The sequence below is a fragment of the Ovis canadensis genome, chromosome 20 (genome assembly GCF_042477335.2).
Source record: "Ovis canadensis isolate MfBH-ARS-UI-01 breed Bighorn chromosome 20, ARS-UI_OviCan_v2, whole genome shotgun sequence".
Lineage (NCBI taxonomy): Eukaryota > Metazoa > Chordata > Mammalia > Artiodactyla > Bovidae > Ovis > Ovis canadensis.
The window spans coordinates 18,890,698-18,914,000 of NC_091264.1; the positions used below are offsets into that span (position 1 = coordinate 18,890,698).

The 23,303-nt window shown below is 45.3% G+C and overlaps 1 protein-coding gene across 10 annotated transcripts in view; it reads left to right on the top strand.

Annotated features, from left to right (window-relative positions):
* DST (dystonin) overlaps positions 1 to 23,303 on the top strand; it is a 525,807-nt gene that overhangs the window by 431,275 nt on the left and 71,229 nt on the right. For all 10 annotated transcript variants that reach the window (XM_069564068.1, XM_069564074.1, XM_069564071.1 and 7 more), the window contains 8 exons: positions 11,216 to 11,377; positions 12,810 to 12,980; positions 15,499 to 15,665; positions 18,956 to 19,115; positions 19,315 to 19,641; positions 20,283 to 20,367; positions 21,655 to 21,896; positions 23,006 to 23,212. In XM_069564068.1, the coding sequence (XP_069420169.1) occupies positions 11,216 to 11,377; positions 12,810 to 12,980; positions 15,499 to 15,665; positions 18,956 to 19,115; positions 19,315 to 19,641; positions 20,283 to 20,367; positions 21,655 to 21,896; positions 23,006 to 23,212 (1,521 nt within the window). The remainder of the gene's footprint in view (positions 1 to 11,215; positions 11,378 to 12,809; positions 12,981 to 15,498; positions 15,666 to 18,955; positions 19,116 to 19,314; positions 19,642 to 20,282; positions 20,368 to 21,654; positions 21,897 to 23,005; positions 23,213 to 23,303) is intronic.

A 23,303-nucleotide genomic window follows, 5' to 3' on the forward strand; every position in this document is an offset into this window, starting at 1 on the left:
AGGAGCAAGCATCTTTTAATTTCATGCTGCAGTCACCGTCTGCAGTGAGTTTGGAGCCCAAGAAGGAAGTAATAGCATATACATCACCAAATTGGGCCAACCACCTGCATCCAGATGAAACGGTGCTGGAAAGTCCCTTGTGGACAGCAGTCTGGAATCCCAGTTGGGGAAGGGTCCCGGGCAGTGTGTCCACCCCATGGGCAAGACTTCAGATTGCAGCTTTGTGGACTGCTGCTTGTAATCACAGGCTGCAAAGTGATGTCATCATCAGTTGGCACACAAAAGTCTCTCTCTGGTTTAATTTTTACAATGCTGTTTGTTTCACCTTGTGAGTCAGAAGACTTCTTACACCCTGGGGGATTGGCCAGGCCCTCAGGGGCTTAAGAGATTCCAGGACATACCCTTTCTTATCTACAGTGCTGTGCTCCTAAGGCAGGGTTGGAGGCAGGTCAGAGGCTGGCTCTTGCTTCTAGAGCCTGAAGACTTCCTCCATTTTAATTTCCCTGACAGCCAAGTTGAAACCGGATACGAAAACCAGAACACATGTAACTGTGCCGTGATGAATGTTCTCGGGCACGGGGGAAGGCACTGGGCACCCAGCATCCTCCTGTGAATGCTGGGGGACCTAAAATGACAGGTGTCATGAAGCTGGCGCAGCCGGGTTATTTGATCCTATTTGTAAAGAGTACTGCTAAGAAAACATCACTTTCCAAGTATCCTATTAAGATGTTTATTAAGTGATCCTGAAACAATAATGTCACCATATTTTTCGAGATAAAAGTAAACTGTCCAAAGAATGCTTTAATAGTGGTTTTTAAGTGGTCCATATTGTTCCATTGAGATCAATGACAAATTGTTCTCTGTTTTGTTGAGAACGGGAGAAAATTCAATAAAGCTTTCTCAGAAGTGGTTTTTCATGGGGGGAAATAGTCTTACTTGCCTGGATTTTTGTTAATAAGCCTGTATTAGTAGGCAGATTTCACAGCACCTTCCTCTGGTATTTTTAAAGGTGACTGTTTCCACTATAGAAACTGTCCCTTGATGCATGGGCTGTATCAGCTGGTCCCATTTATTCAGTCAGCTGTGTCAGAGTGGCTTTAAGATGTTAGGAAGAAGAAATCTCAGCTGTGCTGGCAAGCGAGAAGGCCCACGGACGCAGAGGCCACGCCTTGCCGTGGGGATGGTACTGAGCATGTGGGCCTTCATGCTGTGAAAGGCTGTGCTCCTGGGAGCATGGTCTGCGGGCTCTCTTTCCGTGTCTGTTTCTAACTGATGCCATGCTCTGGGTGTCCTGTGGCCTCCTAACTCCTATGGCTTCACTGAAGACCCAGGAGTTAAACACAGGAAACAAACTTACAGTTACCAGCCCAGAAAGGGAGGGGAGTGGGGGATAAATTAGGAGTTTGGGATTATCCAGATATATACTACAAGATATAAAACAGATAGACAATAAGGACCTACTGGACACCAGGGAACTATATTCAGGATCTTGTAATAGATTATATGTGTGTGTGTGTGTGTGCATGCATGCTAAGTTGCTGGAACTACTTCTGGAACTACCACGGTATTGTAAACATTGTAAATCAGCTATACTTCAATTACAAAAGAAAAGTCAAGGAGTCAAAGTAGGTCATTCTCAACACCGTTCCAGCCAGTGATTTTATACCAGGGGACTTTTTGGTGGTTTATTGTTATCTGGATAAATTTGTATGTTAATTTTAAAGTGGTTCCCGCTCCCCACCCCTGCAAAGTGCCAGGCTGTAACATCTCTTGTCATTATCATGGGCTTTCCTTAGATAAAAGGAGATAATTTATTTTACTCACATGGGAAGTTGCTTAAAGGTGTGGGTGTCCATGTGTGTGAGAGATGGGAACAGAGAGAGAGAGGAATTTGCTTTGTTGTTATGAAATGATGTAGGTTTCTTGATAAGAAAATCTGATGAGTTAATGTTTTTTAAACATTCATCTAGGTCTCTCTTTATGCATTAAAAAATAGCCTCAGTTGGTAAATGCTGTGAAGATAACTCACAGGAAGCTAAGGAGTGCACGTTTAAAGGCCCTACCTAATGTTCAAGATAAATATCCATCAAGACCAGTCAATCTGATAATTTCATTACTTGTTTGCTTTTGTCATGGGGTCTGAATATCCTTCTTTCCTTCAAATGTAAAGTGTATTAAACTGAAATAAATAGTTACTGCATAGTCATCTAATGGAGTTTCCCTGGTGACTTAGCAGTAAGAGTCTGCCTGCAATGCAGGAGCAACAGGAGACGCAGGTTCGATCCCTGGGTCTGGAAGCTCCCCTGGAGGAGGGCATGGCAGCCCACTGCGGTTTTCTAGCCTGGAGAATTGCATGGACAGAGGAGTCTGGTGGGCTACAGTCCACAGAGTCGCAAAGAAAGAGTCAGACACAACTGAAGCAACTTAGCATGCACGCACGCAAGCACGAATTCATCTGATGACTATTCTTGAAGATCCTTTATCCATCCATGTAAAGAAGTTATCACTTTTATCTGTTTTAGAAAGAATAATAGAAATTGTTGTCTGTAAGGCCTAGGTTTGTACTTAAAGCAAAAAACCCCACACATCTCTTGTCTGGCTTCTAATTCATATTTCAGGAGCTACCAGGCCAGGAAGATAAGTTCATCAGCTTTTATGGATAATATTGCATTCACTCACAAACGTTGTCCACTTAACTGCACTTGAATTTCCTAATATTTCTAGCCTTTCAGCTCTAAAAACTCCATGTTTCAGTTGATAAAATTAGCCTTTTATCTTTTCTAAGACATGGATGATTGTATGATACTTTGTGGTAAGATTCTTCAGAAACTTTCTTTTCTAATTTTAGAAATATAAAATGAGAAAGTGGTACTATCTTGCTTATAATTCAACTAGTGTTTGTGTACTTTTCCAAAATTATCTACCTTTGGAAAGTATTTTAACTGGATCACATCAAGTAGGCTGTGTAGACTTGCCTTTCGAGACCAGTTTAACATTGCGATTTCTGAATACTTTTGACTGCTTTTCGGAAGAGCTTTGCTCATTTATTCATTGTATATTTCTTATATGTATAATGGTCAGTATTTAACACAGTTCAATACATCTTGATTTTATCAATACTAACTTTAGAGAGCATCGCATTGAAAAGTAGCTGTATAAATCGAATTTAGGAAGAAACAATCAACCAGTCGGGTCCTGCTCTAAATGTGAGTTCTCTTAAGTTACCCAGATAGATCTTTGGAATCTGATTTCAAGTAACAAAGATAAATATACACGTTGTTGTCATCAATACCAATGTAATGTTAAGAGTACAAATATCAAATGGAACCCGAATGTGCCAGGATCATCTTTTGTAGAGTTAGTTGAAATCAGCTTAATAAAATAGGAACTCAGTTATTAAGTAAATGGTGCACTGTTAAATATCATCCATCAGAGGAGATTTCTCCGTCGCACTTCCTGCTTCCCGGCTGTGCCCCACACAATTTCTCATCCAGACTCTCCACCTCACTGTCAGGCATGCGGGGTGGGGGTCCCGCCTCTCTGGGCACCTGCACTTTGCCAGGGTTTCCTGTGCTGCTTGGCAGATAGTGGGGCCTGTTTGATGAATGACTGAAGTAATGAATGAATTATTTGTGTAGCTTTAAAAGTGTACTCTTCATCTCAAATGCGAGGTTGCTGTCCTTAGCTTTATAGAGAGCTGGAAGACCAGATTAGAACTGAGTTCATGATTTAGAGTTAGAACCTACGGGGCCTGGAAGTAGGGCCATTGTTTCTTAGGAAAAGTTCTGTGAGCAACTCTGGTCCACACTCCGTGGAAACTTTCTTATTCACATAGCCACGAGTGGGTAGCTTCCCAGGAGCTACTTGCGTAAGGAAGGTCGTGGCAGCTGGCAGTCAGTCCCTCCATCTCTGCTGATTGTGGCCTGGTGCCCGACTCATTGTTCAAACACGGTAACTGTGGGCGGGTTTTCTTTGTCTTATTATCCAGGCAGCAGAACAGCCTGTGTGCTCAGATAGAATCAAGTGCTTGCTGAGATATTTCACTTCTTGACCGTGAAGAGTGGGCTTTGATATTATTATGTTGATGGGTAGTGTATTATGTATATTATCCCTTATAGTTGGCTATGTATATATTTTTTCCAACTTAATACGAGTTGCATCTAATAAGTGTTGAATGAGTATGTTGCCTATAGAGTTCTGGTTATGGAGAGACTTTTTTTTTTTTAAGATTCAGTTCTTACGTTTATAAAAAATCATTTTGGAATCATTTTCTCATGAAAGGTACAAAAGGCCCCTCCCACATCTCTTCTGTTAAGTTATCAGAGAAGTTTACTGTTGTTTTTACTAGACCTGTCTTCACTTGGGGCGAGCACAGTTTTATTTATGTTCAAAAGATTATTTTGTGAGTTTGAGGAAAGAAAATCTGCCCTCTATCTGCTATTCTGGCATGATTGCTTATTTCATAAAATAAAGAATGGATAGATCTTAGTTTACTTAAATGAAACTGTGAAATTTTCTCCCTGCGCCAAAGGCTAAGGTTTGGCTTGCTGTGTTAATTTTCAAACAGTATTATTTAAAGAGTGTTTGTTCAGTGGATAAAACTCCCTGGCTGTGATTTTGTTAATGAAATATCCAGAGCCGCTTAACCACCCTTGATCTTAGCCCAAGCCTTGCAGTAACCTCGAGAGGCATGCATAGTTATTAGTAACGGCTCATATCCACGTCCGTGGTGCCCAGGGCTCCATACCCTAAGGAGTGGTTTCCTCCGGAGAACAGTTCGACTTGAACTTGGGCTTTTAAAAAGAACGACAGGAGGTCCAACTTGAAAGTGATGCACACTCTACATCGCGGACCCGAAGGGGTCTCTGAAGACTTGATCTGTGCCTTCATCTGCGAGTCCGCCGCAGCGGCGCCGCTAGAGTGGTTCCCGGCGGGCGGGTGAGCCCGACTCCCGGTTTCTCTCCCCGGGGTGGGGTGGGGCGCGGTTCCCGCGGGGCCGCTGTCCGCGCGGAGGTGGCCCCCGCCCCGCCGGCCGGCCGCGCCCCCGCGCCCGCCGCGCGCCCCCGGGCCGGGTCTGGTTCGCGCTGATGTCACCGCCCGGCGGTTGCCTCCCGCCGCCCGCCTCTGGGCACCTCCCCCTGAAAGGCTTGCGGGCGCCCGGCCGGCCGAGGCCGGAGTCCGGGGCACATGCCCGCCGAGCCGGGTCTCGGGAGCGCGTAGCGGCGGAGCGGGCCCCGGGCCTCGGCGAGGGGCGCGCGGCAGATGCGCCCCCGGAGCGCCCAGGCTCGGGACGCCCGCCCGCCCGCCGCCCCGCCGTGCGGCTGCCCAGCCTCCGAGGAAGCGCGGGGCTCCTCTCCACTGCGGGGGCCTCAGGTGGAATCAGCTGTCTTAAGGAAGATCAGATAAGACTTTGACAATGACTTTTTTTTTCCCTCTAAGTGGAGTTTATGCTACACCATGCTGTCTATTTACTTCGAATGGTTGCTAGACTGTGCCGGCCTGGCCTTCCAAAAGCCTATTTTTTTCCTCTTTGGATAATTCTGAATAGCCTCGAAGACGCTTAATATGGGAAGAGCCTGTCTTTCGAATCAGGATTATTTATAGCTACTCCCAAAAAGAGTAAAAGAAAATTTGAACTTTCTTACAGTGTGTTAGACTTATTTTTCTCTGAAGACTTGATCTGTGCCTTCATCGGAATAGTCCGTGGTCTCTTAAGTCTCCAAGTGTTTTTAAATTTCTGAACCTTGGTTTATTTATAAGAGATGGAGTTTTGCAAGCTGTGTTTAAGTGGATTACAATTAACCAGAGCTCTGCTGAAATTGACACTCTGCGGATAAAGATGCTTGCTCCTGGGGAAATTGTAATCTGGAAATCTCAGATGCAGAATTAGAATAAAAAGGGAAATGGACCGACAATGGAATGTTCTGAGTGTTTGAGCCACTGATAAATGTGTTATTTGTTTTCTTTTTTCTGTGTTTTGGAGTATGTGAAAGGGAACTTCCAGAGGCTGGGGAGGAGACTTCTGTTCTCTGCTGTTGGATGCACTTTATTTTTGAGAATCATTCTCACACAACCAGGTAAAGGGAGGATTGCACGTGGACTGGTGCCCTGCTGCTGGCCTTCAGCCCCTCATCTGTGATGCATCTTTGGGCTGGAGGCACTTTATAGTTCTGTTCAGAAGTATGCTTTTCTGGAACATGCCTGGCCTTATTTCCCACTTTCTGCGTCAAGAGCTGCACTGTTTGTTGTAACGGGCTCCGAGATGGGGAAGCCGCTGAGCAGACCAGACTGTTTACGTCAGAATCCCCCTTGCGTAGGGAAAGGTGAGGAGGAGGAGGATCTCAACATCGAGGACTGCTATGTCCCCCAGCGCTCTATCTACGACACGGTTAGGCTGAATGAGCAGATTGACTCGGGTTCCAAGGGCAGCCTGTCTTCCAGGCACTTCACAGACCGGACTTTACCCTACAGTCACCGAACACTGGATGTCAGCTCTTTGTGCTCCAACGGTCCCCTTGCTTCTTCCAGTGCATTTGAGCTGAGAGGCCGTGAAGCCCACAAGCTCGATGAAAAGATGATCTTTGATGCCCTCAAACTCAATAGCGACATCATTCGGAGCACAGGCTTACCCAAAGCCAAATCCCATGCGGAAAAGAAAGAGCATAGACGGTCGTGGCGAATGTTCGTCCCGGCCAATTTTGTGGATTATGCAAACAAAAGTGAAAGCTCTTTTGTTGAACCTGCTGATCTGTCAGATGCTGTTGCCAAGGCTGGCAAGTGCAGAGAGGCTACTAGCTCTCTCACGTCGGAGGAGGACGACTCTGGCTTGTGCAGCCCTCCGGCGGAGAGGGAGGGAAGGCAGCGTCTTTTCCCCGGAGACCCGTCCCAAATCAGAAGCCTGTCTTCTGTGGAAGATGCTCACACCGCAGAGCAACACAGACCCTTTTTTTCTGTTAATTCCATCAGCGAGCAGAAGATCCCCTTGCTTTCATGCAGAAGCACCCACCTTGATGACAACTTCAAGATGATTTTTCATGATGCTTTTCCACCAGAGGAAGCGAAACCTGTCCACAGTCAAAGGGAAATCCGTGGTGAAAACAGCTGCCTGCAGGATGATGTCAGAGAGAGCACTCTTCAGGGTGGTTCATTCATTCTGCCAAGAGAGGGAGAAAACAAGTGCATTTCTAACCCCAGAGAAGAAGGAAGAACCTACGGATCAGGAGAATTCCAAAGCACCGCCCAAAAGAGGGAATTTGTGGGAGACTCTCCCGAGGAGCTGGCTGTCTCTCGCACAGATCTGGGGGGAAATGTCGTCGATTGGGGCGGCACGAGTTTAGTGGAAAATCTGACGTTATTGACACAGTACGATTCAGAAGAATCCAACGTAGCATCCCAAGATGATGTGGAGGCTCCCCTTTCTGTCCAGGAGATGGAGGCAACCTGTGAGCCATGCTCCTCACAATTCAGAGCGGTAAGAAAGCAGGCCGCTCCCCGGAAAACAGGGGCCCAGGCAGGAACCTTGGACCCTGTCTGTAATGGCTTTCACTCTGCTCAGGTAATTAACAGGGATGGGAAATTTGCCATCAAGCGGTCACCGGTGTCTCTGACACTGGTGTCAGTCCCGTCTTGTCTCTGGCTGGGGTGCAGTAGGTGGGGGCAAGGGGTGGTTGACTGGTACCCAGCCAGATGGCAGACATTGATCCATCGATCACTGCAGGCTAATTAGGGATGGTTCCTGAGGAGCATGACCACTGCCAGCTGGTTGCGTTCCTGCTCCTGGTGGTAGGATGGTGGCTGCTCCCCTTCGTTTGAATGCCCCCCCTCCACTGTGAATTCATGTTAAGCTTAGGCGTCTCCACAAATTGTGGTTTAAGGTCCTGCCACTTAAGGGCAGTTATATGGGATTTATTAAGCTTGAAGGGGCTTAGGAAGGAGCAAACACAGTGTTCCATTGTTGTGGTCTGAGAAGTGCTCTCCTCAAGCTGAGGACTCTCTGCACGTGTTGAAAGTGTTCTCTCTGCAGCTCTGCATTCGGGGAGAAGCAGTTGTGCTGCCTTCTGCAGTCCGCGAAGCCCGCCTTCCCTTTTGCTAAGTGCTGAGTGAAGGGTGCAGCCTTGTCATAGGGAGACATCGGTTGTCAAGCCTGTAATTTTTTTCTTCCCACTTAGATTGAAGTTCAGCTATTTTGGTCCTTTTCCTAAGCTCTTCTGGTAAACTTTGCCTCAGAGGTAATTTTACTTTATTTTAGGCTTCTCTTGTGTTTGTATGCTTGAGGGTTAGCCTTAGGGAGAGTCTCTCTTCCTAGGTATTTTGTTACTGAGAGATAAGGCTTTTGGATGCTATCAGTCTGTGAAATAATTGATCTAATTAGCCATGCCCTTTCCTTGCATTGAATGGTGTGCTAGTTTGAGAGCTTAGTGTTTATTTGCTTACTATAAAGGATTTTGCAGTTTATTTGTAGAAAGTAATTAAACTCTTAGGAGTATATAGATTCTTTAGTAGTTTTTCTTTTTTTTAACCCTTAGTGAATCTTGGGAAGCACTTTTGAAAATTACTACAGCCTCAACCAGAACTATGCTGATAGACAACCCTGAAATTCATTTCTTTCAAACCAAGACCAGAGGTTAAGACAATTTACTGGAACATTTTTATTAGTTTTGTTGTTTTTTGCCCTGAAAACTAGCTGTGGGGGAGAATAAAACTTTTTCCTCAATCCTTATGTACCAGACAAGTTCCGGGAATTAAAAATGTAGCTGTTTTCCTCCCCCTCTTTTTTTTTTTTTTTTTGGTAAATAGTAAAACCTATCTCCAGCTTTTCCTAGAAATAGTAACTTGGAAAGTGGTATAGAAAAAGAAGTAAGATCATACGGCGGAATTCTGTTTTCACTAATTTGCAGTGTTTCTATTGACTTATTAGGTACACTAATGCCTTTTAAAAATTATGAAGAGTTTTATGTATTTGTCCCAGTTATTTGGGGAACTCCTATAATTCTTTGTGTGTAATTGACTTTTTATATTGAGTATTGTTCTATAGAAACAGCTAGTGTGGAAACTGTCAGAAAATGGGCTTTTTGCTGAAAGGGGACTTTTAGAAGAGGTGATTGTGCATTTTTTGTTTGCTCTCCTTTAATGTACTCATTCATACTATAGCCCAGACATACGCTGGCCTGGGCCAAAGTCTGGGGAGTTTGGCAGCCTCTCTATCTTTCAAAATTATTTTCCATGCTGTGCCTGTAGTTTTTTCTCAACTCCTATTTTGATATTTGCTTTTATTGTGTTTTCCTATATTCTGTTTATTCTTTCACTTGGACGGTTATATTTATGTCGTATAATGACTCAGCACCCCAAACCTTGTTTTCCCTTAATCTCCAGCTGAAGCTTTCCTCCCTTAGTTAAATGAGTTTATTGTCCTCGTGACACCTTCAAGCCCTATATTAAAAGCATTGGTGTTATCTATGAAAGAGTTGATGTACAGTATTATCTGTTGAGGAATGATCATCACCCACCCCAAGATAGCAATACAATTTTCTATACTGGGTCCATATTACAAGCTAGGTACTGTGGTAGGCCCAGGAAATAGAGCAGCTCTAAGGAAAACAAATTGGTGTTTTCGTCGAACTTGCATTTTACTCTTTAACACATTAGTTAGATACTTTGCCGGTTGCAGGCAGTGCGGCCTATAAGTTGGGTGGGCTGGAGGGTTGGCCGGGACGTGCTGGAAAGCCGCCGACAGTGCAGGCAGGGCCCACGGGGGGGGGCAGAGTGGCCGTGTAAGCCCCGCGTGCTGGGACCCGGTGGGGAGGCCTCTGTGCCTCTTGTACGCCCGCTGGCGTCTTGGCAGAGGCTGAGGGGCTGGGCGTGTGGGCATCCGCGCTGTTGCAGCGCTGCCTGCCTCTTTATGCCGTCTGTGTCCCCGTGTGTGGTCCCTCTGGCTCAGCTCATCTTCTTGTCAGTGACCCCCATTTCCAGTTGAGGCTCCAGTGTCATTTGCCAGCTAGCAGCAGGCCTCCTTAGAAGAGCCCATAAGGATTCTTGTCCGGGAAGGCCCATCTTACCATCTTGCTACTTGGCATTTTCTGTACTTTTTCTTTTTTTTTGCTCTTTAAAAAGTTATTTTATTGAAGTATAGTTGAGTTATAATGTTGTGTTGATTCCTACTATGCAGGAAAGTAACTCAGTTATATAGGTACACTTTTTCATATTCTTGTCCATTAGGGTTTATCACAGGATACTGAATATGCTTCCTTGTGACACACAGTAGGACTTTTGTTGTTATCCATCTTACTTTTTATTTGTTGTTAATTGAGGATCATTGCTGGATTGTGTTGGTTTCTGCCATCCGTCAGCATGGATCAGCCATAGGTACACACGCGTCCCCTCCTCCTGTGCCTCCCTCCCATCCCCTGACCACCCCTCCAGGTTGTCACAGAGCCTCGGTTTGAATTGAAGCATAGTTGATTTACAGTGGGTGATTTCTAGCGTACGGCAGAGTGGCTCACGGATACATACCGGTGTACATGTTGTTTTTTTCTGTTCTTTTTCGTTATGGAATGGATGTTGAGAAGGGTTGCATGTGCTGTACAGCAGGACTCGGTTGTTATTCATTCTGTGGGTAATAGCTTGCATCTTCTGACTCTGAAGTCCCAGTCCGCCCTTCTCACCTTGGCAACCACGAGTCCATGCTCTGTGTCTGAGTCTGTTTCTGCTTTGTAAATACGTTCATTTGTGTCATATTTTAGATTCTGTGTGTGAGTGATATCATACCGTATTTATCATTCTCTTTCTGACTTTCTTAGTATAATAATTGCTAGTTGCATTCATGTTGCTGCAAATGACATTTAAAAAAAAGAATGAAATAATGCCACTCTAAACCTTTTTTTTTTACTAGTTAAATTGGAGTGATAGGAGATTCCTAGTGCTGTGATAATGAAGCGATAGGGAAGACATGTCCACTCTTGTTTTCGTTTCATAGGTAATCTGGTGAAATGCAGCTAGAATATCATTCCTGAATATTTCTTAGTGGTTATGATAATATTATGAATTTATGTTTAGTTTTTTACTAGTATTTGTAAGACAGACTAGGCAACAACACATGATTTAGGCAACCAGGATTATCTTTATCTGTAATAATCCATACCGGCTGCTTGAACAGATGTTTGTATTTGGTGACTGTTAGGTACACTAATTCAGAGAATTATTGTTCTTTCAAATGTAGGTGTTCCAAAAGGAAGAGATTGAACCCCTGCAGGTGAAGCATCAGGATGTGAACTGGCTGGGGCAGGGCCTCATCCAGAGTGCCGGCAAGGGCGCCAGCACCGAGGCCCTGGAGTGCGACCTGGATGACGCCGGCGCACGCTGGAAGACCCTCAACGAGAAGGTGGGGTGGCGCTCCCTCCCTGTCCTTCCTGCAGATTGCTCGCCAGCGTTTGCTGGGACCCCCAGTCCTGTGTCCGCTAGCCAGCCTCCCTGCCCTCCCTGCTCCTTGGCTGCCCTGTGACCTGTGGCCCATCCCAGGTGTCCCCAGGGCTGGGGGCGCAGACGCAGGCAGCGAGCCGGGTGAGGCGGGCCCTGTCTGGACCGTGGCCAGGTCCTCTGCCCTGGGCTGGGACCGTGCACACACCTCTGAGGGCGTGGGGGCTGCTTGGCGCCTCAGATTAGTGCCACCCAGGGGCCTGGGCTCCCCGCTGCCAAATGGCCTCCTTATTTTCCAGAGAACTTGGAAATCTCACTTCTTATGTGAAACCTAATTTTCACTCATCAGCAACTCATTCCGCACTGTGTAGCAGGCCACACAGTGCAGCTGTGTGTCTGTCCGCCCTGGCCTGAGGGTTTGCACCTCACTGTAGATCGCTGAGTCCAAATGTCATGGGGTGAAATGAAGATCCCCCCATTTCCCAAATGTGCGTGACAGAAAACCCTGGAAAGTAACTCTGATAGCTGAAGGATATGATGCTGAGACACAACAGCAGCTCTTTATGTGACAGAAATGATCAGAAAAGGGTTTTGAGATGGCAGGGCTCGTCTGATGCTGGAGGGAATTGTTTTTGGAGTTTTTCCTGCTCCGAAATCTTCCTTGGTGGCCAGATCTCAAGACAGCATTTATCCTTCTTTAGAGTCTGATTCATACTATAGTGCTACTCACACAAACGGGGATGCAGTGTCAGGTATAAATATATTCCATGGTACTTAAACTGTCTTGCCAAGTACTTGTTCAGTCCAAAAAGAAAAGACCTTTGAGGGGGCGATAGGGTATCTCTGTGTGGGACACAGAGACTCCATTTACTGGAGGACAAAGGCCCTGTCTTGTTAAGAAAAGCCTCTATAGAGCTTGGAGCTCACAGAATTTAATTGGATACTTCATAGTTATTTTGTGTGGGTGAATGTAATTCTGATTCTCTCTATTAAATAACTTTTTTTTTTTTAATCTTAGTCTTAAAAAAAATTATTATCCTTGATTTTCAGTGTAGGGAATAATGGAACCCCATGGATAATGGTAAAAATGAAAAAGGCACTGTTTCTTTCAGTAACCTTAAAATATTTGAACCGTTCTTTGCTAATCATCGGTGTATTGGATACCTCCAAAATCCGAGAGTCCTCCCCTTTGGCATTGACGAGTTGAGAGTAACATTATCTTAGGCTGACTTGCTGATGAGCTCGTCTCCTTTCTGTCTGTATCCTGCCCACAAGCAGTGCCTTGAGTAAGTTTTAAACGAGAAGGAAGGGAGAATCTGTGGTCAGTGGGCGGGGTGGGCTGGCGGGCGTGTGCAGGTTCTCCGAGCGTGGTGGTAACTGAGGCCCTGGCTCTGCAGGTGGCCCAGCGGGCAGCCCAGCTGCAGGAGGCCCTGCTGCACTGCGGGCGCTTCCAGGACGCCCTGGAGTCCCTGCTCGGCTGGATGGGGGACACCGAGGAGCTCGTGGCCAATCAGAAAGCCCCGTCCGCCGAGTTCAAGGTGGTGAAGGCCCAGATACAGGAGCAGAAGGTGAGTTAGCAGAGCGCGCATCCTGTTTCCGGTTACACCTTAGTAACGAGAGTAAACGTTTACCTTGTGACTCTGTATTTATAGGATGTCTTCATTAACCAGTAATCCATGTTCTAGACCTTGTTTTGTTAGTCATTCAACAAATATTTGTCCACCATCTGCCACAGGTCAGTCATCCTTGCAGGTGCCGGAGCTATACCGTCAAATAAAAAACACAGAAGTTCCTCATCAGGTTTAAGTGTTAGTGGGAAGGGAAGAACAGGGAGAGAGAGACAGAAAACAAAAGTAAGCAATTAGTGTTAACCTTGGCCACTGATAAATAAAGCCGGGTGGGAGCTAAGAACTGGGAAGAGAGAGGGTAGAGCTGGGGACAGTAAGTGCTAAGTGGAGAGGGGACGTGTACAATTTTTTTTGAAAAATAGTGCACTCAAGGGCGACCTCACTCAGTGAAAGGGTGACTTCGAACAGAGATGTCACGGTTCTTTGATGCGCTGGCTTGGTGCACATGCAGTTGTCTGTTGTATGAGGTCAGTGGGGGCAGTTTATTATGGTTCAGCCTGTACTGACGAGGCAGAGAGTTGATCCCTGCGTTCAGAACTGGGCTCTTGTGTCTTTTGACGCTGCACATACAGGACCCAGTTGGAAAGACACTCCTTAGAGGGATGCTGACTCCTTAGGACCACACCTACAACTTCTGTGGTCTTGGGAAGCATTAATGACCTGTCCAGTATTGATCTGTGTCGTCCACGGCTTGAAATGACGCATGGCAGTGGGGGGCTCCTGGAATACAGTGCATTGATAAGGTGTACCTTTAGAAAGACAGCACGCTTAAAAAAAGGAATGGATTCAGAGGCTTGCTTGGGTTTTGGCATCCAGTACTACTCTCTCTGAAAATTCTTTGAAGACTTTAGTATCTTGAGAAATTAACTAATTAGAAATAGATTTAGAGGTAAGGAATAAAGAAACATAAGAGGAAACACATTGCATTTGTTTGGTTTTTGAAAAAAATTGATACATATAATATGTAATAAAATATAATGTGTAATTCCTATAATGTAATAAATATAAATATATAATATGGTGTTGAATAAAATAATATGACTATTACCATTCATGATTTAATTTAAACCTTTAGTATTTACCCAGAGTTAATGAACAAGGCTTAGCCAACAAAACCTGTCTGTCGATTTTGCTCTTAATTGCTAGAAGCTATTCATTAAAGTTTACTGAAAGTAATCCATTTAATTGTTCCCTTTACTGCCTAAACTACCTGTTGTACTTTGATTTTATGATCTCTGACCTGTGTCAAGAGAGGACGTCTCTTCCCCTTCTCTTGGGCCCTGTTCCTCTCCCCTCCTATGTGGTGGTCTCTCTTAAATTGCTGTTAAGCTTCTTGTTTTGTATTGGAGCATAGCTGATTCACAGTGTAGTGATGGTCTCAGGTGGACGGCAAGGGAACTCAGCCATACACACGCATGCATCCGTTTTCCGCCAGACCGCCCTCCCATCCAGGCTGCTGCGTAACACGGAGCAGAGTGGGCTTGGCGGCGAAGTGGCAGTGGTAGGACACCCTCCCGGCGGCGTGTTGTCCCCGGGTGCCTGTCCGTGGCCCTGGTCCTCCAGGGTCAGTCAGGGGCAGCTTCAGGCAGCAGTGGTGTTCAGCGTTCCATGTGCCGTGCCTTGCTCACCACTCTGCACGTGGGGCCTGGGGATGGCACTTATTGCTGAAATGCTTGTTTCGTTTAAGCGGAGGAAGGGAATCCTGATTTTTGGCACCCCATGTCAAACACTCCCTTCCAGGCTTCTTGAAATGAAGAACTGGACTTTTTTTTCCTGCTGCTCAGTCCTGAAATGTTAGTCTTCTTTCACCCACTCTGAAGGCTTCTGACATGTTTCACTCTCTGGTCATTGTGGAAATGCTACTTAAAGGCTCTAGTTTTTATCCTCATAAAGAATTTTAGGAGCTATCCTACCTCCCCAAAGCAGCCAGGAGCCTCTGGTTTCAGCCTCATTGACTTGTGAACTGGTCTGAGTCTCAGCTTCCCTTCTGTGGTAGATTATTTAACGTGGGAAAAGGTTTTGAAAATAATGATGATTTATAATGATCTTTACTGTCTCAGTGGGACAGATCATTATTGAGTGTTAGGCATTCCCATTTCATTATAGTAATGAGGATTTTGCACGTCCAGTGCAGTGATGTTTTCCTGAGTAGCAGCACCCTTCTACCCCATTATCTTGTATTAAAAAGTTGAGAATGAATGGTTTAGTGGCCTTATCAATATTCATTTTATTTTCTGCGAAAAGCCTCTACCACAGTGTCTAACACAGTAGTAATGAATCATTAAATAGGATGAGGTTTTTGAAAAAGCTCTGCTTCTCAAATCCTTTTGTATGTGAATCCATGCAAAATTATTTTTGTCACATGTCAAAAGCATGCTAGAAAGCATGTGTTTATACAGTTAGTCCTTTGTTTCTTTCCATTTATTTATTGTTTTCTCATTTACTATTTTTTCCTAAGCTTCTCCAAAGATTGCTGGATGACCGCAAATCTACTGTGGAGGTGATCAAACGGGAAGGAGAGAAAATCGCCGCCACAGCAGAACCTCCGGATAAAGTGAAGATTTTGAAACAGCTGAGTCTGCTGGATAGCCGATGGGAGGCGCTACTTAGTAAGGCTGAAGCGAGGTAATGTAAATGCTGCCAGGCTTTGGGAAGAGCGGCAGTGGCTTTTGTCCTGATTTCTCGTATTTTGGTCCTACTTTATTTCCAGATTGCTCTTTGCCTGTGTTTGTCACGTATGTGAACAGAGAGGACAGCGGTGGTGGTACTTCTCTTCTCATTCCTCCGCTGGGGATGTCTTGTGGTGCCCAGATCTTTCCCAACTCGTGTTTGACTTTGTGTTTCTTTTTATTTGTTTATTTGTTTGGCTGCGACCTGCCTCAGGTTCGGCACACAGGACCTTTTGCTGAGGTGCACTGACTCTCTAGCTGCATCACGTGGGCCTAGTAGGCAGTCGCAGTGTGCAGGCTTAGTTGCTCTGCAGAGTCTGGGATCTTAGTTCCCCGACCAGGGGTCAAACCCATGTCCCCTACATTACAAGGTGGATTCTTACCTCCCGGACCACCACGAAAGTCCCTATTACAACTCTTTAAGAACAGTGTTTCCCTCGCAGGGTCCTTTATCCATTCATTTGTAACACAGTTATTGCCTGCCTGCCACGCATCAGGCAGGGCCAGGTGTTCCGGGGGTGTGCTTGTCAGATCGTCCCTACCCTCAGGGAGGACCGTAGCAGGGTTTGGTGGCCACTGAAGAGCAGGGACAAATATGATGGTTCAGAGTGAAACCTGCACACAGGGGGTCACGGTAGCAGAGAGTCGGAAGAACCCGGCCTGGGGTGGGGAGGTGACAGGCAACCTCGGTTCTTTTTTTCTATTTTTGTTTCTAATTGTGTTTTGACTGTCTAATAATATTTTTTAAATGGTGCCCTCAGTTTCTTAATTTTATTTTATTTTTGGCCACACCCTGCGACATGTGGGATCTTAGTTCCCAAGCCAGGGATCAAAGCCACACCCCTGCAGTGGAAGCGCTGAGAGTGTGAAGGCTTAGCGGCTGGACCCGCAGGGATGTCCCGAGTTCTGGTTTAAGGTGGAGTGGGAGGTGTCTGGGATGTGAGGCTGGTGGAAGGTGCCGTGACATTTACCTTAGCAAGGTGAGGTGCTGGAGCCTGGCTCCATTGGGCTTCACTATATTTCTTTTTTAAATTTTTTATTTTATTAAAGTATACTTGATTTATGATGTTGTTTTCATTTCTGCTGTGTAGCAAAGTGACTCAATTGTACACATATGTGTGTGTGTGTGAATATATATATATATACGTACGTATATATACGAATGTGGGCTTCCCTGGTGGCTCGGACGATAAAGCGTCTGCCTGCAATTCGGGAGACCTGGGTTCAATCCCTGGATCAGGAAGATCCCTTGGAGAAGGAAATGGCAACCCACTCTAGCACTCTTGCCTAGAAAATTCCATGGACGGAGGAGCCTAGCAGGCCACAGTCCATCGGATCTCAAAGAGTCAGACACAGCTGAGCAACTTCGCTTCATATAAGAATGTATATGGACATTCTTTTAAGAATATTCTTCCCCGTTTTGGTTTACCATTTGTCTTGGGATATGGAGTATAGTTGCTTCTCATTCTCTCTGTTAACGCTGCACTGAGCCATGTCAAGTCACTGCGACACTGGAGTGTATACTGGTTGGGTTGGAAGCAGATGACCTGCTGAACGGAATGAGCGTCTCCACCCATTCCTACCTTCCTTGGAACTCTTAATAGGCTAGTGCAGAGAAGGGTTTGTCTAATCTTGAACGACAGAGTAGACGGAGGCGTTGTTCTAGGACAAGCGAGTGAGGGGCTCCCAAGGAGGCTGGAAATTTCACATTCCCTTTAACATGTATCAGTAGGTTATCCCTTCTGTGTAGTGCGCTAGAATTGCTATCACTGCCATGGGAGAGGTGCTGAGTACTGTTTAAACGAAAGCCATGACCTCTGCTTTCCTCCCAGGACTGTCCTTTTCCTTAGCCCTCCTCACAGGGGTATTGAGTGGAGGGATTGTGGTCATATTGTGATTCACACACCAATTAATAGATCCCCTTACAATTTAAAATCACAGCCAATTAAACCTAGTCTCAGAAGTTATTTCCATTCATTCTAGGGGATTAGATACTATTTAATAGAATTTAGAAAGAAGAGTCATAGATAGTGATCATCCAGAAGTTAAAAATAATATAGTGATTTATTCTTTTTTTTTTAAGGTGAAATGCGTTTCAACTGAAAGTTTTAAAAATATATACATATGTGGTTTGTGATAAAAAGATACAGAAATTGTTAGGTTGGCCAAAAAGTTCATTTGGGTTTTCCAGTGAGATCTTATGGAAAAACCCTCACAAACCTTTTGGCCAGCTCAGTACATTCTGCAGCATGTGCCAGCTTTTCATAATTCACTTTGTTCCCAAAGAACATCCGTGTCTCAAATCAGGTCGTTTCCTAAGAATTAAACATGATGACAGGTCAGGACAGCAGCTCTTGGTCCCAACAGAAATTACTCGCAGAATTGGATACTGAATCAGGTTCTCCGCATACAGACCAGCACAATCACTTGCCCTCAGTGCAAACCAAGGACCGCTCAAGCAAGTTTTAACTTACACGGCACCTTTTCAATGGAGGAAACATGAGTCTTCTAAAAGCATTTCAAACTCTGTTTTGTAAAAGTCAGAGAAATAGTTCTTCTCTTTCATGATATTTTTAGTCCATAAAATAATAACTGTTGCTTCTGGGAAACATACCTGGCAGTATACTTTTTAAAGGAGGAGAGGAATTACTGGTAATCTCAGTGCTGGGGATGCTTTATTTTGCAAAACTTGAATCTAATCTTGACCATTTGACTAACGCAGTCTCAATAACTGGTGCTCTGGCTGAATTTAACTAATTTGTAAAGCATAGAATATATGTTCAGTACGTATTACCTATTATTATCATTATTATAGCTGCTATTGTTATTATAACATCACTAAGATTATAACTGTTATTATTGTAAGAATTACGATGAGTTACTTAAGACTTTCGTAAGATTCAGGTTCTTGAGGTTGGTCTTTGTTCAGTTTTAAAAATTAAAGGAGAATTTGATAGAACTGTCATTTAAAAAAAAGATTTATAGATTTTTCTTTTATTTTTTCCACCATGCTGAGTGGCTTGAGGGATCTTAGTTCCCCAACCAGAGATTGAACCCTGGCAGGGGAAGCACAGGGAACAGAACTATTTTAAACTGTCCTCTCAGTGTGAGAGGTTTTAATTTTAACCTTAGACGTTTTCTACAAAAAGTGTTGGGAGCGGAGTGCAGGAGCATGAGTGAAGCGTTCTGTTGACAGCTTCCCACATTCCTCATCCCCGAATGACCTTCCTGTTGGCGCGTTTTCAGGAACCGTCAGCTGGAAGGTATCTCCGTGGTAGCGCAGCAGTTTCACGAAACCTTAGAGCCTCTGAACGAGTGGCTGTCGACCACAGAGAAGAGGCTGGCGAACTGCGAGCCCGTTGGAACCCAGGCGTCCAAGCTGGAGGAGCAGATTGAGCAACACAAAGTAAGGTTCCCATCGCACGCTCGTGGGATCCAGTCGTCCCTTTCCTTTGTGGTTTTATGACATGCATTTGAGTTACGCGCTATTGTGTGTTGCCTCAGTTCAACCTGACACCCATTTCATGTATCATCTTTTGGTTCAATTTATGTTGTCATTTTTATTTGTCCATTCTTTCTGTTTCCCTTTTTTAAACCTTGTTTAGGCCTTAGAAGATGACATCCTGCATCACAATAAGCATTTACACCAGGCCGTTAGCATTGGCCAGTCTTTAAAGGTTTTGAGCTCCAGGGAGGATAAAGATATGGTGCAGAGTAAACTAGACTCCTTCCAAGTGTGGTACATTGAGATTCAAGAGAAAAGCCACAGCAGGTCTGAGCTCCTGCAGCAGGCTCTGTGTAATGCTAAGATTTTTGGGGAAGATGAAGTGGAGCTGATGAACTGGCTGAGTGAAGCGCATGACAAGCTGAGGCGGCTCTCGGTCCAGGACTCCAGCCCCGAGGGGCTGTGGACACAGCAGGCTGAGCTGCGGGTATTTTGATTTATTTTATTTTTTCATTTCAGTTGACCTTATTTTCTCAGTTCTCTTTATTTCTGTATTATTTTATGTTCGCTATGATTTAGGTTAATTCCTGTACTCAAAAAAGACATTGCCTTTTTTTAAGTTGAAGTATAGTTGATTCACAGTGTTGTGTTAGTTTTACGTGTACCGTAAACCAATTCAGTTATATATATATATATATTATTTTTCAGACTCTTTCTCATCTAAGTTATTGTAAAATATTGAGTATCATTCCCTGTACTATACAGTAGGTCCTTGTTGTTTATCCATTTTATATAGAGCATGTTCTATTCAATTAAATCACATGTAATGTAAGAAGAGGTTCAGTTTATCCAATAACAGATTGTTCATTTTTCATCTTATTATTTCATCATTGTATACAAAGGCCCACCATTGACCAGTACTCCAGTCTCTCCACGTAGCTCATTTTCTGAGTAGGGGAGAGAATTACGATAGATGGACTGAGACACGGGCGCAGTGCTGAAACAAGGAGAGGTGAATGCGAGAACAGTGAGGAATATTTGAAAATGTGAGGTGTTTACTCAAAAAAGTGAAGCCTAGTTAACATCCTCTTAAGATTAGCTGATAACAGGATGGTACCTGTATTTTAGGTTCTGCAAGAGGACATCCGGCTTAGAAAACAAAATGTAGACCAGGCGCTGCTGAATGGCCTGGAGCTACTTAAACGGACAACAGGTGAGACGCCTTTCAGATCGTCATTCCACGAGCGCTGTGCATGGCTTTCAAAATAGTTGAGAGATGCGGCAGGACACAAAGCACTCGAGAATGTTGGGGCCAGTCCAAGGCTTCGTTCTGGAGAACACTTTGAAGGCCGATCAAGGGGATTTTGACTATGATTTCACTTTTTTCTCATGATCTCACTGAGTTTTTAATGGAAGTTTTGTGTATTACTCATAATACTGAGCACTGGTCAGAGAATCGCGTGGCAGAGTGAAATTAGCTTTCCGCTTGTGGAAGGCAGTTGCTGAAGGTGCAGAGCGGTTGTAGACAGTTTTGTAAAATTGTAAGAGAGGTGGTATTTGGTGGCACACAGTGTGACTGTGCCCAGGCTTCCTTTCTCTGTGCTTGAACTCACCAAGAAAATAAATGCTGACTTGTTTTTAGTAATCCCTTTGGCTGTAAGAACATCTCACTGGATCTGTATTCAGCTCAGCACATGTGTGGTGGGGGCAGGTACTGTTCATTATGCATGGGAGGAATTAGATATCATAGCTACAGCCTTGCACTGGGAACCTGAAGCCCAGGATGCGATTTCTCTGTGTGTCTGAAAACTAAATAGAGGCAGGTGAAGATCTGTCAGAACAGTACAGATGACTTTAACACACAAATGGATTATACATTGGAGGAGGAAATGGCAACCCACTCCAGTATTCTTGCCTGGAGAATCCCGTGGACAGAGAACCCTGGCAGGCTGCAGTCCACGGCGTTGCAAGAGTCCAAGAGTTGGACGTGACTTAGCAGCTAAACTACCACCACCCAGGCTGGACATAAACATCTGTATACCTGTGATAGGCATGATTCTAAGTACTTTGCAAGTATAAACTAATTGAATTTTTATCACAACCTTATGAAGTAGGTTCTGTTCTTGTAATAAGTACTCGGAGGCACAGAGAGGTCAGGTACCTTGTACAAGGTAATGAGTCACAAACCCAGCATTTGAACCCAGGTGCTTTTTAACCTTAAACACGGAAAGACCATACAGATAGACGCAAGGTGGTGCTTTTCACGAGACAGGAGATGCTGTAGTCCTTGACAGTTTTTGTATTTGGATTCGCAGAGCTGTTGACATCGGCCAGAAATCCCCAGAAAGATTCAAACCTAGGAAAGGACTTTTCTTGGGTCAGAACTTCTTAAGAAAAGTGTCTCCTCTCCCCCGCTCCCCAAAATCTCATCAGTGTAGCATCACCTCTGAAGAACTGTGCTTCCCCTTTCATGAGATATAACATGCCTTTGAAATTCTAGGTGACGAGGTTTTAATCATTCAAGATAAACTGGAAGCCATTAAAGCAAGATACCAGGACATCACTAAGCTGAGCGCAGACGTTGGAAAGACCCTGGAGCAGGCGCTGCAGCTTGCGCGGCGGCTGCAGTCCACCCACGAGGAGCTGTGCGCCTGGCTGGACAAGGTGGAAGTCGAGTTGCTCTCGTATGAAACGCAGGTTCTGAAGGGAGAGGCTGCCAGCCAAGCACACGCGAGGCAAAAAGTACGCTCTGACATACCTTCTTTGTGTCTGCTTGTTATCTCTCCAGGGAGGCCTAGTCACTCAGGGGCAAAGTGATGTTTATCACATGTCACTACTAATGTGTTCAAGGACGCCTGTGTGGGCGTGGACCCAACAGAAACTGGCCACGGACCAGCTGTGTGAACTTTTAGGAGCCCAGACCAAAAAATAGCATCTTGTCATTTGTCCTTCAAACCTTGTGGTGGGAGTATACTTTATTATGCATAAAAACAGGGAAAAAAAGGGGCAATGATCAGTGTTTCAGAGACACACATAATTTGGTCGGGATAGTCACACGTTTATAAGGTTAATGCATGGCATGAGGTGACTTTCCTCATCATGTTGCAAAAATTGGTATTCTCCCACACTGAGTGTCTTTCTTCTCAGGGTGGCCAGCTTCCATTTTCATCATCTCTGAAGTATGACCACACGTGGGTTCAGGGAGTTAGGGAGGCTAGGTTGACTGAGCCTGTGATGATTCAACAGGGATGATTTAAAGCCAGTGTGTCCTCCTTTAGAGGGTCACTCGATTCTGGTCCAGACTTTCCTCTTTGGTTTTCTGGTACCTGATTACTCTCTTATATTAATTTTTATGAGGATATGGTTGCTGTGCAGTGTTGTGTTCATTTCTGTTGTGTAACACAGTGAGGCAGCCACGCGCATGCACGTATCTGCCGGTTTTTGGATTTCCTTCCCTTTCGGGTCACCGCAGAGCACTGATGGAGCTCCCTGAGCTGCGCAGGAGCCTCTCGTCAGTTACCTGTTCTGGTTCCCGATTGCTTTGAGGTTACCAGCCAGCAAAGAATAATCCATATTAACTTGCTGGGTTTGGGTTCCCAATTTTTAAACACTGATACTACGTTTCAAAGCTCAAATCGTGCCGTGTTGACAAGGGGGTTGTCCTTTTGAGCTTCTTAGGGAACGGTTTCCCCTGCGTGAAATACCTGTGGTGTACAGAACATAACTGCAGTCAAGGGGTCCCACGCGGCCTGTTGCCCGTGAAGGGCTCTGGCCCCGAGGGCAGTAGAAGGGGAAGCTCGCCCAGCCGTGACGTGTCTCCCAGGCCCGTGTCTCTCGGCTTGTGTCCCCAGGAGCTGAAGAAGGAAGCCAAGAGCTACAAAGCCCTGCTGGGCTCGCTGAACGAGGTGAGTGCCGCCCTGCTGGAGCTGGTGCCCTGGAGGGCGAGGGAAGGCCTGGAGCGGACGGTGGCCGAGGACAACGACCGCTTCCGCCTGGTGAGCGACGCCGTGGCGCAGCGGGTGGAGGCCATCGACGCGGCGCTCCTGCGGGCCCAGCAGGTAGGCGGGCATGTGCCTCCCAGAGCCTCTCCTCCCAGTGGCCTTGCCACCCACCACTCACGCTTCCAGAGCCATAGGAGGGGCTGAGAGG